At 65.9% G+C, this 18842-nt stretch overlaps 1 protein-coding gene across 3 annotated transcripts in view; it reads left to right on the top strand.

The window, feature by feature from the left end:
- The window catches only part of DOT1L (DOT1 like histone lysine methyltransferase), a 61717-nt gene extending 43274 nt beyond the window's left edge, over positions 1-18443 (top strand). The window contains exons 13-29 of one of the 3 annotated variants that reach the window (XM_080819962.1): positions 260-370; positions 464-698; positions 1219-1332; positions 1914-2005; positions 2249-2350; positions 2703-2840; positions 3551-3676; positions 4826-5310; positions 5480-5615; positions 5988-6134; positions 7198-7312; positions 8215-8792; positions 9101-9303; positions 11702-11766; positions 12180-13109; positions 13208-13338; positions 13818-13953. In XM_080819962.1, coding sequence (XP_080676088.1) covers positions 260-370; positions 464-698; positions 1219-1332; positions 1914-2005; positions 2249-2350; positions 2703-2840; positions 3551-3676; positions 4826-5310; positions 5480-5615; positions 5988-6134; positions 7198-7312; positions 8215-8792; positions 9101-9303; positions 11702-11766; positions 12180-13109; positions 13208-13299 — 3669 coding nt within the window. In that variant the 3' untranslated portion in view covers positions 13300-13338; positions 13818-13953. Of the gene's footprint in view, positions 1-259; positions 371-463; positions 699-1218; positions 1333-1913; positions 2006-2248; positions 2351-2702; positions 2841-3550; positions 3677-4825; positions 5311-5479; positions 5616-5987; positions 6135-7197; positions 7313-8214; positions 8793-9100; positions 9304-11701; positions 11767-12179; positions 13110-13207; positions 13339-13817 lie in introns of all 3 variants that reach the window. The other 2 variants (XM_080819963.1, XM_080819964.1) reach the window with 2 other exon arrangements.
- Positions 18444-18842: the final 399 nt, after the last annotated feature.

Below are 18842 nucleotides of genomic sequence, written 5' to 3'. Positions count from 1 at the left end.
CCTCGGTGTGCGGAGCGTGCCCCCAGCAGGAGGGAAGCCACGGCCGGGAGGCTTCTCCCACCCTAGCACCAGGGTCCTGCGCCGTCCACGGTTGGAAGGCCACCTGCTTTCTGACGGAGCCCTGGGGGGCACGTGCCCACGCATGCCATCGGGCTCCTCTGCACCTCTGTGTCCTTGCGTGTGCGGAGGCGGGCAGAGCTCGGGCTGGCGAACGCCGCGAGCCGGCCCTGCCGCAGACACAGCCACACTTGTTTTCCAGGAGGAGCAAGAGGCAGCTCGGCGGCGGCAGCAGCGGGAAAGCAAGAGCGCCACGACCACTCCCACCAAGGGGCCTGAGGGCAAGGCTGCCGCGCCTGCGGACGCCCCGATGGTGAGTGTGCGCCCTGCGCCCCGCAGAGGGAGGGCTCACGTGGCCCGATGGGCCCGCCGGTGCTCCCCTGACGGCCCTGCCCCCATCTGCCAGGATTCGGGGGCCGAGGAAGAAAAAGCTGGGGCAGCCACCATCAAAAAGCCGTCCCCCTCCAAAGCCCGGAAGAAGAAGCTGAACAAGAAGGGGCGGAAGATGGCCGGCCGGAAGCGCGGGCGCCCCAAGAAGATGAGCGCCGCGAACCCCGAGCGCAAGCCCAAGAAGAGCCAAACCGCACTGGACCTCCTGCACGCCCAGGCCGCGCCGCAGACGGCAGCGCCCTCGCCGCAGGGTGAGCCGGCCGTGGGCGGACCCCTGGGGCGTGCCGTCGGCCAGTCCCGGCGCCCCTGTGTCTCTCCGCCTCGGTGCGGCAAGTGGGGTCCCTCTCCTGTCCGCTGAGGCAGTGAGAGGGGCAGAGGTCGCCATGATGGCGTCAGGTGCCGTGTGGCTGGTGCCTGCCTTCCAGATCCTGCTAGGGGCACACAGCATCCTCACGGCCATGTGCACTGGGGTGGGTTCCCCGAGAGCGCGCCCCGGTGGGGGGCCTTCCCATCATCCTACCCCCAGGCTCTGGGCTCCCCTGGCCTCCCATCCTGGGCTCTAATGACAGACTGCACACGAGGGACACGGCTCACGGGGACATTTTGGATCCCGCGGGGCTTTGACACCACTTCTCAAAGCACTGCGACGCGGTGTCTGGTCCCCCGTTTAGTCTTTGTGTGAGCAAGCTGGCCGGTTCCCCGGAGCAGACCCGTGGAAGGCCCCAGGCGTGCCGGCCTGCCGCTGACACGTGGCCGCTCTGTCTCCCACAGATGCGTACAAGTCACCTCATAGCCCGTTTTACCAGCTACCTCCCAGCGTGCAGCGGCACCCCCCCGACCAGCTGCTGCTGGCTCCCACCCCGCCCGCACTGCAGAAGCTGCTAGGTGAGCTGCCCATGGACCCTGCAGGCCTGCGGGGGTGGGGGAAGGTCTGCCGGCCCCCAGACCAGAGTCACACGGGCTCGGGGCTGGCATGAGTTCCCTAGCACGTGGGACGCCCCCAGAGAACCACCCAGCCCCACCCTGTGTCTGCTGCATGGGGTGGGGAGGGCCGTGTCAGGTGAGCTTGGCGCCCAGTGTCGCTGAGCCGAGTGCGCACAGACTCACCCCGCAGGGAAAGATCAAGCAGCTGCTTATCTCTGAAAATCGGGGGAAAGAAACCCTTTTTCACCTTTTGGGAGCTGCCGGTTTTCTCAGTTCAGCATCAGTAACCTGCGCTTCCCTAAGCAAACGGGCACCCACGTGGGGTCGGAGGGCAGAAGGCATGGGGCGGCGCTGGCAGGAGCTGTGAGGGGTGCCCAGGTGGGGACTGAAGGCCCTGGCGTGATGGTGGGCGGTGAGGCAGACACTGCAGCAGCCACTGGGGTTGGCAGCCGCCACGACGGGTTTCTGGAGGGCGGCCCTCCTCCTTCCTGCCGGCCGGGGGCTCGTGTGTGCTAAGCCGCATACTTGACCCTCCCTTGTAGAGTCCTTCAAGATTCAGTACTTGCAGTTCTTGGCCTACACCAAGACCGCCCAGTATAAGGCCAGCCTGCAGCAGCTGCTGGACCAGGAGAAGGTGAGCCCTGCCCTGTGCCCCCCGCCCGCTGGCCCCCAGAAGGCGCCTCGGCCCTAGGAGAAGCGGCGGTCCCTTCACGGGCCTGTGCAGTCCCTGCTGGCTCCAGAGAGGCTGTGGGAGGCTCGCGTAACCAGTGAGAACGGCTGAGGGTCACCAGCCTTCTGGGCTGGGGCACGTCCGGCCCTTTGTGGGAGGGGACGTGGCGGGGACAGGGCCTTGCCATCACCTTGCTGCGTCCCCCAGGAGAAGAACGCCCGGTTGCTGGGTGCCGCGCAGCAGCTGTTTGGCCACTGCCAGGCCCAGAAGGAGGAGATCAAGAGGCTCTTCCAGCAGAAGCTGGACGAGGTGGGGTGCTGGGACCACGCCTGCCGCTGGGCCCCCCGGGGCGGGATGCGGGCGCGGGGGCGGGGTGCTGGCCCGGGTGCTGAGGTTCCTTCCCGGTGTTTGGACTTCCCGTGTCTGCTGATAGAGGGCATGGAGTGTACGTAGTCGGAGCGCTGCTGGTGTGGGTTCGTGCCCTGGGGTCGTCCTTGTCCCTTCTCTGGGCCACCACAGGTCCTCTCTGCGACTGCCTTCGGCCGCCAGCCCAGCCCGCCCCTTCCCGCCCCCAGACAGCCCCCAGCCCCGTCCCCTGCCCTCAGCCTGCCACTGCACGCTCCGGCCTGAGAGCCCACCTCTGCTTGTCGTGTGTCCGCAGCTGGGAGTGAAGGCGCTGACCTACAACGACCTGATCCAGGCGCAGAAGGAGATCTCGGCCCACAACCAGCAGCTGCGGGAGCAGACGGAGCAGCTGCAGAAGGACAACGGGGAGCTGCGGACGCAGAGCCTGCGGCTGGTGGGGGCAGGGGCGTGCGGGCGGCGGGGGCGGGGCGTGCGGGCGGCGGGGCGGGGCACCTGGATGGAGAGGGTCCAGGCATCCTTCTCGAGGACCAGTTTGCCATGACCCCCTAGTCTGCAGCGGGCCGTTTCAGGACCCCCCGCCGCCAGCCTGCCCACACCCCCAGTGCGTTCCTTTCCTGGGCTCTCAGAGCACCCTGGAGCCCGCGGGGCCCACGACCCTTCCAAGGGCTCGTACGCTTTCACTCGATGGAGCTTTCCAGGTACCCAGACTTTGATATCCTTCTGGCACCCCTGCAGCCCCATGCTGGTCTCTTTGACAATCCCTAGGGCCAGGGGGCACATCTCCTGGGACCTCACTGCCCTGAAGACCAGGGCACGCTTGCTGGGCGTGCAGGAGCATCACTTCTGATGGGGCCTTTCTGTCCCATTCTGTGGCACCCTCGCCTTGCTCCCCGTGGGCGTGCTTACCAGGGAGCTCCGGTTTCTACCCTGGGCTGCCTCCCAGCCCGGCCTTCTCTTGGCGGGTTCCCTTGCCGGACACACAGGTGTTCAGAGACACCTGCCCAGACATCGGCCGGGTCTCCCTTCGGAGCCCAGGGTCTGCCCTCTGTCGGGCGGACAGGGGCCCCCCCAACAGCGGCGCGTGCTCCGCGACAAGGGTCTGCCCGGCCGGGGCTCACAACCGTGACCTCCTCAACCCCACAGCTCAAGGCTCGGTGTGAGGAGCTGAAGCTGGACTGGTCCACGCTGTCCCTGGAGAACCTGCTGAAGGAGAAGCAGGCCCTGAGGACCCAGATCTCCGAGAAGCAGAGGCACTGTCTGGAGCTGCAGGTGGGGGCGAGCGCCGCGGAGGGCCCCTGTGTCTGGCCCTCGAAGGGGAGCAGAGGGCTCGGCAGCCGAGGGGCCCTGCTTGCTCCGAGGTGTCTCAGGCTCCTCGGAAACCCAGCATTTCCCCAGTGCCCCTTAGTGAGTCATTCGTGAAGCCGCCGTGAGGAGACCGGTGTTTGCGCAGGAAATCCCGGTAGCTGGCCCCTTCTGCTGAGAAGGGTAGTGTGTGTGTAGGTCCGGGGGGAAACAGGGCAGGAAGGAAGGAGAAACGGACGGGTCTGTCTCCTGTCCCAGTTTCCCGGAGTTGGCCAGCTGGGCGTGTAGCCTTCTGGTGACCGCAGGACCATAGCACGGTGTGCGACGTGGGCGTCAGTGGCACGTGCAAGCTCCCTTTTTGCAAGGCTGTGGCCCCCCTTGGGCTGGCGTCCCCCGAGCCTGGCTTCACCGCTCACGAGAAGCTCCCCTGGTCACCAGCCCTCAGGGGCTTCTGAGTGTTGTTTTGTTACAAAACGACGCCGCAATGAATTGTTCCGCACGGAAGGCTCCGGTTAAGGATGTTTCTTAAAGACCTGCTCCCCAAAGCGGGTCTGTGAGTGGTGTGCGGTCCCGGGGTCCAGGCCACCCGCCCTCTGAAGGGCCGTGGCTCAGGGGAGCCCGTCTCAGAGGAGGCTTGCCGACCCCGTTGGCCCAGCCAGGCCTCGCTTCTGCGCTCTTGTGCGTGAGCGGCCATTAGGCTGCTGATCCCTCCGTGGAGTAACGGCACGTTCGTGGGGAGCGAACCACAAAGCAGAGAAACCAGAGAGAAAATGCCCAGTGCCCCGCGCAGCAGGAGGGAAGCCCAGAGCCAGGGTTTCTCACCGCCAGCTTGTACGTAGGCTCCTTCAGCACAGACGGGGTCACCATTCCCCGTTCCCGTCCCCCAAGCGCACGTCGGAACGCCCTGGACATCAGCCGCTCTGTCTGGTGGCCCTGGAGCTTCCTGACCTGTGCCGGGCAGTTGGCTTCCGCGTCACCCCCAAAGCCGGTCTGCGTCCTCGCAGGCGCTCCGGGGGTGCGTCCGTTTGCGGGGGCGCGGTGGCTGGGTGTGGCGCGTCCGGCCGGGCCTCAGGCCCTGGGCCAAGCAGCAGGCCTGAGCCTCTCCCCGCCCGGCAGATCAGCATCGTGGAGCTGGAGAAGAACCAGCGGCGGCAGGAGCTTCTGCAGCTGAAGTCGTGCCTGCCGCCCGACGATGGCCTGTCGGCGTCCCTGCGCGGGAAGGGCGCCCTGGGCCGGGAGCTGGAGGCTGAGCCCGGCCGTCTGCACCTCGACCTGGACGGCCCCAAGTTCTCGCTACCCCACTTGAGCAGTGCTAGCCCGGAGCTCTCCATGAACGGCCACGTGGCCGGCTACGAGGTGTGTGGTGCGCTGAGCCGGCCCTCGTCCAAGCAGAACACGCCCCAGTACCTGGCCTCCCCGCTGGACCAGGATGTCGTGCCCTGCACCCCCAGCCACGGTGGCCGGCCGCGGCTCGAGAAGATGGCGGGCCTGGCCTTGCCCGACTACACCCGGCTCTCCCCGGCCAAGCTGGTGCTCAGGCGGCACCTGAGCCAGGACCACGCGGCTGGCGGCAAGCCTGTGGCCGGCGAGCTGCACCCACGGTGAGTCCGCTCTGGTGCCCAGGGGGCCACCTTGGGGTCTGGTGAGCCAGCACTCGGTGGTCTGGGAGAGACCCCGGGGTGTGCGCTGAGCCCGGGCCACTGGCTCTAGATGCAGACCCGAGGCCGCGGGCACCCCCAGAGGAGGAACCAGGGCTGTGTCTCGTTCCAGAGCTGAGCACGCCAAGGAGAACGGCCTTCCATACCAGAGCCCGGGCGTCGCCAACGGTATCAAGCTGAGCCCTCAGGACCCGCGACCGTCATCCCCCGCGGCCTTACAGATGACAGGGGAGAGGGGCAGCGAGAAGGTGAGAGCAGGACCCATGTCATGGAGGGTGCCTGGTGGGTGTCCTGAGCTAGGCCGTTAGGAGAGGCCCTCCAGGCGAGGGCCAGGCGGGGGGCCTGGGATGAGCCTGGGACGCGGTGCCTCAGTGGAGCTCCCCCCGTGGGGGGCCGTTGTCCACAGAGACGGGAGGGAGAGTAGAGAGTCTGTGGGGAAGTAATGGGGGGGAGGTCCCTGGGATTTTAGGAGGAGGAACTGTGTCTCGGGACAAGGGACCCTCTCCTGTGCTGGGGACGGGGGTGGGGGGTGGGGATGTCTCCGTGGTCTTTGGGTGGTGCTGGTGGCCCGGCGCGACTGGCCAGCAGGAGCGAGTCCGGGCTGGTGGTTGTGTGTGCAGGGTGTGAAGGAGCGTGCCTATGCCAGCAGCGGGGAGGCCATCACCAGCCTGCCCGTCAGCATCCCGCTCAGTACCGTGCAGCCGAGCAAACTGCCCGTCAGCATCCCCCTGGCCAGCGTGGTGCTGCCCAGCCGCGCCGAGAAGGTGGTGAGTGCGCACCGGGCGGGGGCGGTGTCAGTCCTGGGTGACTGGCCGGGGCCCTTGGGCTCTGCATGTGGTGTGTAGGCAAAGAGGGGGTCTCGGCTGGTTTTTTCCCTGTGAGACCTACTTTCTGTTGAATGGCCTGCTGATGAGTGTGGCATACCGCGACACCCGAGACCGAGCCCCAGAATGCAGGGTGGGTTACAGTAAAATTTTCCCATTTTCATCTCCCGATTTTTTTGTGGAGGGTGGTATGTCTGGGTGGAGACAGAATCGAACTCCAGATTCGGTAGAAGCGTGAAGCCCCACTCTCCTCGTCCTGTCTCACATGTGGGCCCCCGTGGGGGCTCCATCTTGCGTGATGCGGGCTCGGCTCTGTGCGAGTCGGGACGTGATTCACGTTCCGTCCGCTCAGCTGACGTGCACCTTCTAGTGGCGTTCAGTTCGTTCACTGGGTTGTGCAGCCAACGCCTGTCCACAGATTGTGTCACACGCACGGACTCGCACCCCGCGTGGCCTTCTGTGTCTGGTTCCCACCCTGCACGTCATGGGCTCGGGAGTCCGTCCCTGGGGCCGCACTGGGGGCGCCTGACTCCTGCTGGTGGCCGGGGACACTCCCCCATGTGCACAGACCACGTAGTGTGTATCTGTTCTGCGGGCAGACGTGTTGTTCCCACCCGTGGCTGTTACGAGTCACGGTGATGTGAATGTACGTGTACAGATATTGTGTGGGTGCGTGTCTCCATCCCATTCCACACAGGAGTGGAATCACGGTTTGGATCATAGCTGCTGTCCCTGCTTCCTTCGTCCCCAGCCTGACATTCGCTGTTAGCAGAACAGTCCTTTGGAACAGATATCTGCCCCTCTCCTTGTCAGAACCTTCTGACCGCCGCCTGCAGTGCTCAAACTGCGGGCAGGTCGCTTCCCCTTCTGTGCGCCAGCTCCCACATACCTGCCATTCTCCCTTCCTCAGGCCCTTTGCACATCCTGTGGCTCATGTCGGGGACTCCCTCCCTGCCCTTAGTCTCCAGTCCTGGCTCATCTGACAGTGTGGACTTTTTCTCCACAGAGAAGCACCCCCAGCCCTGTGTCACAGACCCGAGAGTCCTCGTCTACACTTGAAAAGCAGACGGGCGCTAATGCCCACGGCGCCGGAAGCAAAAGCCTCGCTCCAGCTCCTGCAGGTCAGACAGCTTCTCCTGCACCTGGGTCCTGCCTCCAGCCCTGCTCCCAGGGCCCAGCCCTCCCCAGCCTCTGTTGCTGCTGCTGGAAGGAGGAGGAGCTGGGACAGGCCGGGTGGAGGGGAGGCCCCCAGATCTGGCAGGCCAGGCTCTGAGCAGGCCCGTCTCCTCCTGGCCACGGGGTCAGCCCCTGTGCCCTGGGGTTAGGGGCTCTCGGCTGGGCCTTGGTTCACGTCAGGAGCTTCTGGCCCGAGGCATGCTGCTGTTTCCTCCTGGAGGTCAGCTGTGGTGGGCGGCGAACCCCACCTGGCTGGTGATGTCCTGGGGGAGCAGCCGGCTCTCCATCTGGGCTCTGAGTCCCCCTCAGAGACCCCTGATCATTGCTGGCAGAGGCCCCCACAGACTACACACAGGGCCAGGTGGCACGGGGCGCCTCTGCGGCAGGGGGGTCTCTGTCCCAGCCACTCGGCCCTGGGGGGGGATGGGCGTGCCAGTGACACCAGGCCTGGGGGCCGGTCACTAGTTTGTCGTCGCCTTTGTTAGTGCAGGGAGGGCAGGGCCGCCTCTCGTGTCCAGCACAGCCCTTCCTCTGGGGCGGGGAGGCCCGGGTCTGTGCAGGAGACAGGGACCTCAGTAGGGCTTCTTGCGGCTTAGGGAGCCTTTGGGGAGGGGGCGGTGCACAGGCCCACTTGGAGTTGTCGGGTGCCAGCACCAGGGGTCCTCACACATCCAGAAATGCCTGCTCGGGAGCCCCTGGGCCGGCCCAGCCATGCCCAGTTCACGGGTGCTCGTCTCCCGTGCTTGGCGGAACCCCACGGAGGGCGGGTCCCCGGGCACAGAGCTTCGTGACTGGCAGCTCCTGAAACAGAGGCGCCGCCCCTGACAGAGCCCGTCCTTCCTGGCAGGCTTCCACACGGGCCCCGGGGCCGTCAGCGGGGCCCTGGCAGGCAGCCCGGCCCCCCTCGCTCCCGGAGCCGAGCCCGGCGCCTTGGATGAGGTCTCGAGCTCAGGAGGCCTGTTCGCCGGCCTGGGGTCCTGTGGCTCCACCCCGCAGCACCCGCCCCTGCTCCCGCAGTCCCGCGGCTCCGGTGCGGCCTCCCCCGCCCATCCGCCCTGCGCCAGCCCGCGGCTCAGCGGCGCTGCCCAGGGCCCGCTGCCCGAGGCCAACAAAGGGGACCTTCCCTCTGAGGCCGGCGTCTCAGACCCCGAGGGCGAGGCCAAGAGGAGGATCGTCTTTACCATCTCGGCTGGCGGCAGCGCCAGACAGTCGCCTCCTAGCAAACCCAGTCCTCTGCCCACGGGTGCCCGCGGGGACGGCGGCCAAGGTCACGGGCCAGACAGCCGTAAGCGGGGCAGGAGGAAGCGGGCGGCGGCCGGGACCCCCGGCCTGAGCTCCGGCGTGTCGCCCAAGCGTCGGGCCCTGCCGTCTGTTGCCGGCCTCTTCACACAGTCTTCGGGGTCCCCGCTGAACCTCAACTCGATGGTAAGTCCGGGGCCGGCTGGGGGGCAGGGACGTGGTGGGGAGGGCGGGCCGGCTCGTCTGGCCCACGCAGGTGTCTCACATGGCGCCTCACGTTCCCAGCCTGGCCAGGATGGCAGGGCCCCAGGAGCACAGCCGGGAGGATGGCCATGGGCCACCTTCCTCCGAGGGCGGCAGGCGGGCTCTGCCCTTGCCCAGCAGCCTGAGGTCCGGGGCAGGTCTGGGCGGCGGGAACCCAAGCAAAGCCCGTGGGTGCTGGCGCCCAGGGAGCCCATTGACAGGCTTGTGCTGTGTCTGTGCTGGTCCCTCAGGTCAGCAACATTAACCAGCCTTTGGAAATCACGGCCATCTCGTCCCCCGAGAGCCTGAAGAGCTCCCCTGTCCCTTACCAGGACAACGACCAGCCGCCCGTTCTCAAGAAAGAGAAGCCCTTGAGCCAGACCAACGGGGCCCACTACTCCCCACTGACCTCAGACGAGGAGCAGGGCTCCGAGGACGAGCCGGGCAGCGCCAGGCGAGTGGGGCCGGGTGGGGTGCGCGCGGGGCGTCCATGGGCACGGCTTCTGGAAGGAAAGGCCCTCGTGATGAGGTCGCCCTCCCGGGCAGCGTCTGGCTACTGTCGGTGGGTGCCGGGGCCCTGCCCGTGGCCTGTCCGCTGCTGTCCGCTGCTGTCCGCAGTGCCGTAGAGCAGCCGTGCTCGAGTCGGTGGCCCCCCCGGATTGCTCACCTTTACGTGGCGAGAAGCCGGTTGGGAAGGGCCTGGCGGTCCTCCCGCCTGAGACGTCACACCTAGGGCGGGCCAGCACCCTGGGCCTGGAGCCACCGGGGCATGGGGTTGCTCTGTTTCCTCGTTCCTGGTGCCTCGTTCTTGGTGCGTGTGTCACTTGGTTGGAGCAGACGGGCGCGCAGGCAGCCGTGGCAGGCAGGGGCTTGAGAGAGCGGACACTGCGCGTGGGGGTGTTTGAGTGAGAGCAGCGTTCCCTCCTAAGGTGGGACAGCGTTACTCCATCGAACTCGCGGGGCCCGTTGCTTGTGTGAAGAGTGCAGCCCAGTGGGTTTGGGTATGTTCACAGAGTTGTGCAAGCATTATCAGTATCAATTCTAGAACATTCTTATGACCCCAGAAAAAGGCCCGTATCCCTTAACACTGACTCCCCAGCCCCGGCTCCCACCCCCTCCTCTCTGTGCGGATGGGACCCCTCTGGGGCCCTCCTGGGAGTGGGGTCCTGCGGGAACGGGTCCTCCTGGGTCTGGCTCCTCTCCCTGAGCCCCGTGTCCTCGGGGTCCCTCCGTGTGTGGCAGGGGTCGGGTCCCTTCCTTCCTGAGGCTGGACCGTGTTCCCGCGTGGGGACAGACTGCACACATCGTAGTCATTCGTTACGTGCTGGTGGACGCCTGGGGTGTCCGGTATTTAGCTAACAGGGTAATGCTGCTGTGAGCGCCCCTCTACCGCTCTCTGTCTAAAGGTGTTTTCCGTTGGGGCCCCTGGCTGGCTCCGTCGGTTAGGTGTCCGACTTGATTTTGGCTCAGGTCAGGGTCTCAGGGTCCCGCGTCAGGCTCTGTGCTCGGCGTGAGGTCTGCGGGAAGGCTAGCTCTCCTCCCTCTGCCCCTCCCCTGCTCATGCGCCACGCACGCCTGCGCGCTCTCGCTTTTCTCAAAGAAACGAGTGAGTCTTGAAAAAAAGAGAAAAATATTTTCAGTCTCCTGGGTGTGGAGCCGCTGGGCCGGACGGCGACGCCACGTTAATGCTCCGAGGAACCTTCCACGGCCGCCGTCCTCACGCGCCCCGCCGGCGGGAGGGAGCCGGTGTTGCCACGCTCTCCCGGCCTCTATTACTCTCTGGTTTGGTTTCGTAATGTAACAGCCGTTCCCGTGGGTTTGGGGGGGTCTCACTGGCGCGCTGAGCCGGGGTGTGGAGCGTCTGCTCGTGGCTCACGGCCGCGTGTGTGTGTCCGTGGAGAGATGTCGTTCCGGTCCTGCGCTGTGGTTGGGCTGTAGGAGTTCTCTCGCGTGCAGACAGGCTGTCTCTTATCTGATGTCTGCTCCGTGAATGTCCTCGGGTCTCTGGGTCTGTCGTCTCACGTTCTCGCGGGTGTCTGAAGGACAGGAGTGTTGCGTCTTGGTCCTGTCCCGTTTCTCTCCGTTGTCTTTCATTGCCCGCGCCTTGGTGGCTGGTCTAGGCTCGTGCATCTTGTTCCTCTTCTGCAGACGTAAACTACGTTTTTAAAAGTTTCACACTCGAGTGCTTTTCTTTTTTTTTTTAAAGATTTTATTTATTTATTTGACAGACAGAGATCACAAGTAGGCAGAGAGGCAGGCAGAGTGGGGGGGGGGGGAGCAGGTTCCCCGCTGAGCAGAGAGCCCGATGCGGGACTCGATCCCAGGACGCTGGGATCACGACGTGAGCCAAAGGGAGAGAGCCTCAACCCACTGAGCCCCCAGGCGCCCCCGAGTGCTTTTCTTTTGTGTTGGGAATGTCCAGCCTCTCTGTTTCCAAATTCTTTGGGGCAGTTTTCTTGTGTTTCTGGAGGTCACGGTGTTCTCTGGGACACGCCGTGGAAGTGTGGGCACCTAGCGTGCACTGTTCTGTGGTCTGGCATGTGCCACGCGCTCCGTGTCACACGGGTGACACGCCATTGTTGACGTGGTGCCTGGAGCTATTGTGAGCCCCAGGGGCTTGACACAGAGGTGGCCCCAGCTGGGACTTTGGGCGTCTCTCTGTGTTGCGATGTGACGCCCCCATTCCCGAGCTCGGCCTCGTCCGTCTCCTGCGGTCAGGATCCTGACACCAGGGGCTCGGGGACTCTGCCCGGCAGCCACAGTCCCCTCTAGAGAGGTCTGCGGGCAGGTGGGCTGGGCAGTGAGTGTGCAAATGGATTTCAAACGTCCGGCGTCTGTTGTTTCCTTGATAGAATCGAGAGGAGAATCGCCACCATCTCCTTGGAGAGCAGGTCTCCCCCGAAACCCCTGGAGAGCGGTGAGTGGCCACGTGCCCTTCCTTGGAACTCCCAGGCTCAAGGTGACCTGGCCCCAGGGCGTGGCCTCAACCCTCGGGACCAACCACGCTGGGCTTCTAGAATTGTTTCTGGGTGATGTCGAATGCCACCCGTGTCCCCATGACGGCTGGTCTCAATACTGCCCATACTGCCGGGCTGCGGTCCGTCCCCTGCTGGTCGAACTGGGCCAGCGTCTGACGCTCTCTGCGAGCACGCCGACGCCCCTCGGCCCGCCTGCAGACGCTCTGGTCTCCGGCTCCCCATCCCATCCCACCCTCGCCCCGCTCAGCCGCCTGATCCCCCAGCAGAGGCACGTGTGGACCGGAGCACACTTCCCTCGGGTGGGAGGGGGTGGCTCTGAGCCCCGGGCCTCACCGGCTCTGGTTCTCGTCAGGTGGTGGCCTGACCGGGAGGAAGCCGGCGCCTGCCAGTGAGCCCGCCCACAGCAGCAAGTGGAAATCCACCTTCTCGCCCATCTCCGACCTCGGCCTGGCCAAGTGCGCCGACAGCCCGCTGCAGGCCAGCTCCGCCCTGAGCCAGAACTCCCTGTTCGCTTTCCGGCCGCCCCTAGAGGAGCCTGGCCTGGCCGATGCCAAGCTGGCTGCCCACCCGAGGAAGGGCTTTCCCGGTGCCCTGGCGGGGGCCGGGGGACTGAGCCCCAGCAGCAACCCTCCCAACGGCTTCGCCTTCAGCGGGGGCCTGACCGCCGACCTCAGTTTACACAGCTTCAGCGATGGTGCTTCTCTCTCCCACAAGGTCCCGGAGGCGGCCAGCCTGAGCGGCCCCCTGAGCTTTCCCACCCCTCGGGGCAAGGAGGGCGCCACCGCAGAGCCCGGCACCTTTGTGAACAAGAGGCAGCTGGACGGACTGAGTGGCCCCAAAGGCAGAGAGCCGGGTGAGCCGGGCCTGCCGGCGTGTGGGCCCCCGGACAAGGCCTCGCTGACGCACAGCAAGCCGGGCAAGGGCCGGGACCGTGAGCCCGACTTGAAGAACGGCCACAACCTCTTCATTTCTGCCGCGGCTGTGCCTCCCGGGGGCCTTCTCAGCGGCCCGGGCCTCGCCACAGCGGCGCCCTCGACGGTCAGCGCGGCTCCCTCCGCGCAGACGCACCGCCCCTTCTTGGGCACCTTTGCCCCCGGCCCACAGTTCGCCCTGGGCCCCATGTCCCTGCAGGCCAGCCTGGGCTCGTCCGTGCTGCAGTCCCTGTTCAGCTCCGTGCCGGCCGCTGCTGGCCTGGTGCACGTCTCATCCGCCGCGACCAGACTGACCAACTCGCACGCCATGGGCAGCTTCTCCTCTGGGGTGGCAGGCGGCGCAGTTGGAGGTAGGCAGACGCGCGCCTCCCTCGTCTGAACCACGGGTCCTGCGGGCCGCACGCCGTCGCCGTCCCGGACCGTGGGGCTAATGACAACTGCTTTACAGGTTCCCTTGCAGGGCCCCCTAAGGGGCGAGAGGCTGTGCCCACCTGTCCCCTGGGGGCCACTTTGCACCTGCCACCTTGCTCCTTTTCATGAGACGCAGATGTGCCTGTGGTGTGGGCAGCGCACTCGCGCGTGAGTCGGCCTGCGCCAGGCCCTCTGGTTGTGACGGCGTCCCTTGTACCTTCAGGAGAGCTGGCGCCACAGCTAGGGCTTGGTTTCCTTCCCGTGGAGGTCGTCTGTCCCACCCGACACAGCCCACGGGCTCTGGGCCGCTTTGGGGGCTGTCGCTGGGCCAGAGCGAGGGGCCACAGCAGCTGCTGTGTGGGGGCACCGTGGAGGGGGGGCCGGGCCTCCGAGGCTGACTCCTTGCTGGGCGCAGGTGGGTCCTGGGCTGGGAGCCCGGGGGGCGTGCCCGCAGGGGGCGTGGCCCGGCACTGGCCCGCAGGGGAGTCGCACCTGGCCACCCGCGCCCTGCTGCTTGCTGCTTTGCCCCTGCCCTTGCGACGCCCACGGAGCTGCGGCCGCTGTCTGCTTCCCCGTTGTTGTGTCTCTCTGCGCTTGGCCGGACACTGCCCACCTGTTGAAGCTGAGTTTTTCTCTCCTGTTTGCAGGTGTCTTTAACCACGCGGTGCCTTCCGCCTCCGCTCATCCGTTTGGAGCCAGTTTCGGCAGCGGGGCTGCGTGTCGCAGCGGCACGCTGGGCTTAACCGCGCTGCAGGCGGTGGCTGGCGCCCCCGCGTCTTCCTTTCAGGCCCCGCCCCCGCCCCCGCAGGGGCAGCCCGCCCTCCCCGCACCCCCTCCCCCTAACGCTGCCTTGCCTCCTGCCCCTGCGCTGCTCCCGGCTAACTCTGAGCCCGTGCTTCTGCAGAACCTCGCATCCCTCCCGGCTAACCAGGCTTTCTTACCCGCCTCCTCTGCCGCCTCTCTGCAGCCTGCTAACGCCTCTCTGTCCATCAAGCTCGCCTCCCTCCCGCACAAGGCCCCCCGCCCCTCCTTCACGGTGCACCACCAGCCCCTGCCCGGGCTGGCCCTGGCCCAGGCCGCGCCCGTGATCCCGCAGGCCAGCTCCACGGGGCCGTCTGCCGTGTGGGTTTCCCTTGGCATGCCGCCTCCGTATGCCGCGCGCCTTGCGGGGGTTAAGCCGAGATAAAGACCTTGCTTAGCTAGCCGTTCGTATTCTGTAAGGTAAGGCTAGAGCCCAACCAGGGGGCCCGTACGAGACCCTGAACTGTCTGTCCTTCCTTCCGCAGAGAGTGGATGGGCCCAGGGGACCCAGGCTGTTCTGCCTTGGGTGGAGACGGTTGGTTCTGAGAGTGCGAGGGAAGACAGAGCGCAGGGAGGCGAGGGAAGCTGGGCGGCCGGGCAGGGCTGGCCGTGCGTTCTGGCCTACCGGGCGGCTGAGCAGCCGCTGTGGGGCTCCAGGGGATGGCCGGCTCCCGCCACCCGGCCCAGCCCTTTATGGCAAGCCCGCCCGGGGCCCTGCCCAGCAGAGGTGGCCGGGAGGAGGTGGAGGAGGCCTGTAGCCTGGCCCGTCTAGCTGGATGGAGCCTGCGATCGTTGCCCTCAGGCTTCATGTCTGTGGCTGCGGGGGACCAGGGCCCCCCAGAACAGCTCAGAGCTCAGCTTTGCCGTTGGTCTGCTCCAGGGCCCCCCGCGGCCTGTCTCCCTGAACGCACCATTAGGGCTTTAGGAGAAGGCCGCGCGTGGAGGGTCGTCCAAACCCGGTGCTTGTGCCTCGGGCTCCCGAGCTTGCGGCCCCTGCCTGCAGGCCCCGGGAGCCAGCGTGCGCAGGGCCGCGTGGGGCCGGCCGCAGCGGGACAGCCTTGTCGTGATGCACAGCTCCTGCCACTTGTGGGGGTGCGGCCCGTGCTTGGTCGTGCGTGGAGTCGGCTCAGGGCAGCGTAGGAAGGGCCCGTCTTTGGAAGTGGGTGGAAGGTTGGCATGAGGCCTTCCGGGGGTTTTGGCTGGCCACGTGTGGGCGTTAGAGAGCGAGGCCCTGGTATGGCTGGGCTGCCTGGCGCCAGCTGCTGCTTAGCGTCCCTGGGGGCATCCCTGGGGCCAAGGACTCAAGGAAAGGAAGCTGGGCGCTAATAGGGCACTGGGGCCGGGCTGTTCTCCGCCGTCTGCCGGGTGTTTATGTGCAAACAGGCGTGGGGCCGCCGGAGTCTGATGGCCTCCCAGTCAGGGCGCAGGTCGGTGGACAGCCTTACCTGAGGTCTGGGGACAGGCTGTGCCACAGTCCTCTTGGAAAAGCCCAGAAGGCAGAGCGGCTTTGGTGCGCGTGGGGGGGTCTCACGCCATCAGAGAAGGTGTGCGGCCGGGACTGGCTTTGAAGAGCTCCGAGGTGTGCGTGTGGAAGCTCATGGGCATCAGGCTCCTGGGCCCGGCCCGTGGTCGACCACCGCCTTCTGTTCCCCTGCCCCGTGGCTGTCACGGGAGGTCTCCGTGGGCTGGACTGCGAGCAGGGCCTGGCATGTGGCCAGGGAGGGCCTTGGTGTCCAGGCTCCTGGTGGGGAGAGGGGAGGACGGGGACCTGCTGCCTCTGAGGGGACCAGGGGCGTGGCACCAGGGGTCCCCGCCAGGAGACGCGGGGCCTGCAGCGACCATGTTCTGTCCGACCGTCTGTCTGTCTGTAGAAGGCTTTGGTTCCCTGGCCTGGGGGAAGGTCCGGGCTCCCCTGCGTGGGATGCTGACGCTGTGTTGCCTTTTCCTCCCTCGCGGGTCTCCGCAGGTAACTAGGATTTCTACCTCAACCGCGAGACCTATGCAAGGCCGGCCCGGCCGGCGGCCCCAGGACGGCGAGGACGGACCGCAGACGGGGACGAGGCTCTACTGTGAATCCGCGCTGTGCAGACCCGCAGAGGCGCTGGGGCCCGGCTGCGGCTCATGCTGTCGATAGTTTTAGATAAAGTATTTATCGTTTTTTAAAAAGTATAAACAACTCTGACTTATTTTACTCCACCGAAGTCGTAAGGCGACCCGTTGAGAAGTGTAAGTACTGTGTGTGAGAGGACCTACCTACCGACGTCCCGAAGGACTGCCCGCCGCCGCGCCGGCCGCCGTCCCGGTGCTATCTCCACGCGGGCCCCGGCCCGCTCGCCCTCTTGGTGCTGACTGGAGGTTGACCAACGCCAAACCAGGCCGCGAGGCGCCTGCCCTATTTATTCCCGCCGCTCTTCCTATACCAAAGGCACGGCCGTCTCCAGGCAGAGGGTGGCTGGCTCTGTCGTGACATTCCTCAGAAGAGGCCCTGTCCCCGAGGGGGCACCCGCCCCCGCCCCATCACTGTGAACGGCTCCTGCAGACTGGCGGCCGCTCGGGCCTGGCATCGGCGCCTTTGGCATAGGAACGGCCGGCGGGCGCGGGCGCGGGCGCGGTCAGAGCCTCCCCGGTCGTGTGCGGCCCCGTTCTGAGTGGTGCTTGAGGAAGGGCTGGTACCCGACTCCCGGCGGCAGCGGGCCCGGTGCAGCAAGTGCATTTACTTTGGTTCGGCTCGGCTCGGGCTCCCCCCGCGCTCCGCCGGAGCGTGCGGCGAGCTCCCGGCACGGGCGCTGGGCAGTCACGGGGGCCTGGGCTGTCTGTACAGAAGAGAGTCACGCTGAGGAGTGACAGTATTTTATAGAGATGTGATGAAAATTTATAAATTTCATAGACTTGACTTCATATATTTTTAGATTGTATAATGCACAGTAAACTAAAGAAGAAAAAAGTGAGGGGAAAACCTTTCTATTTATTCGAGTGCACAGTGGCACGGGCCCCGGGCCGGCGCTGCGCCCCCGACCGCATGCTGGCGGTTCCTGGGGCGGAGTGCTCGCCCCGCGCCCTGCCTGAGGCCCTCCGGCCCACCGTGCTGCTCCGCTGCTGCCCCACCCGCCTGGGAGTGAAGGTGCTGAGGGGCGGGCGGCCAGGGCAGAGCCGGGAGAGCTGTCCGGATGCTTCCAGATGGTGCCAGCTGGGTTCTCCAGCCCCTCCAGCGTAGCAGTCTGACCAGTGTCATGTCTGTGCGCAGTCTTCAAAAGGGTGCTGGCAGGGGGCCCTGGACCCCAAGATGGGTGCTTTAGGAAGGGCCGAGCTGGTGAGGTAGGAGCCCTGTTCTCAGGTGCTTGCACCCACCAAGGAACACCGGGAACTTGCCTCTTCCCAGAGGTGGGCTGTGCATCGCGGGTGGGCCCTGAGCTCCTGCCTGGGGAGGGTCAGCGCACCGGGCCGGCCCAGCCCTGCCCTGCTTCCTCCTGATCCCCACTCTCCTGAGGGGCAGGCAGACGCCTTGAGGCACGCAGGCCAGAGGGCCACCGCAGGGCCCTTTCCTGCCCACAGCCGCCTCCTGAAAGCAGACTGATCTGTGTGGCGCAGGTCTGGCCGTCGGTGGGCTCCCTGGTTCCCCCAGGCAGGGGCCTGCCAGAGCTCTGCTTTCCTGCCTGCCCTGGGGGTGGCCCAGAGCAATAGTTGAGGCAGAAGATGGTGCTCGTGATGGGTTCTCGAAACTGGCCCGTCCTTCCGTAACTGACTGCCCTGGCTCCTGCCCTTCTGGGTTGGTGCTCCCGGCGCATGAAGGTGCTGTGCCTCACCCCTGTGGACCCCCGCCCCCCAGGACAGGGCAGTGTCTGCTCCCCCCCCCATCCGGAGCACAGGGCTCCCTGAAAAGATACAGGGTGGATGGCAGAGGTCACACAGGAGTCCCCGGGGTAGAACAGAGCAGCCCTGTCCAGGCACACAGCACGTCACCTCGAGGGGCCTCCTGCGGACGTGCTGTACTGAGTCTCCCAGCACAGACGCTCATGTGCAGACATGGTCCCTGGTGGGAGGCAGGCGGCATGCGGGGGCACGGAGCCCCGGGGCTGCTGCTGACCACGGGCCACTTCAGGGAAGTCTGCGGGTCGCAGGTGGCTCTGCTCAGGAAAACCTAACCATGAACACGGCCCTCCCGGGCAGCTCGCCGGGCCTTGCGGCTACGGACTGGGATTTCTCCACGGCTCACGTGCCCCTCTGTACCCACCCCGCCCGCCCTCATTCCCACGGTCCAGCCACACTGGTTTGTCTCCCACGTCTCTTGACCTTGATTTGTAACTCTGACGGGGCTTTGCTTTTGTGTTTCTGGTAGACTGTGTTTCAGTTGGGGGTGCTGGCCTGGATTGACCCTCGCTGGGCTGCTGGCTTGACCCTCTTCTAAAAGAACGCCAATGCATTCTGCGTTTCCACCTCTAGACGCTGTAATAAAATACTTGTTTTCACTTGAACCTGGTCTGCTCGCAGCATTTCTTTCTGACTGTGATGCAGGGAGAGGCGTGAGGGCCGGTGGCCACGCTCCCCACTCCCCAAGCCAGGAGGACAAGAGACCCAGTGGGAGCCTGGCAAGCTCCTTCAGGCGGTCTTGGGACCAAGGCCCACATCAAGCACTCACCTCAGGGAGGCCCAGCCCGTCCTGCACTCACACCTGATTAGGTCAGGCCCCCCAGGATAGCTCTTACGGTTTTTTTCTTTTTTAAACAAATTGATTTAGGACTCTAACATTTGCAGAACCCTTTCCAGAGTTGTGCCTGTACTCAAGGAGAGGCCTAGGAACTGGGGTCACAAGTCATCTTTGGGTTCAATTAGACCACCCTTCTGCTGTCTCCTGGGGCCTAGTCAGCACCACA

Source organism: Martes martes (genome assembly GCF_963455335.1).
Source record: "Martes martes genome assembly, chromosome: 1".
Taxonomy (NCBI): Eukaryota; Metazoa; Chordata; class Mammalia; order Carnivora; family Mustelidae; genus Martes; species Martes martes.
The sequence above is the reverse complement of the archived record's forward strand: the minus strand, read 5'-3'. Positions and strand labels throughout refer to the sequence as shown.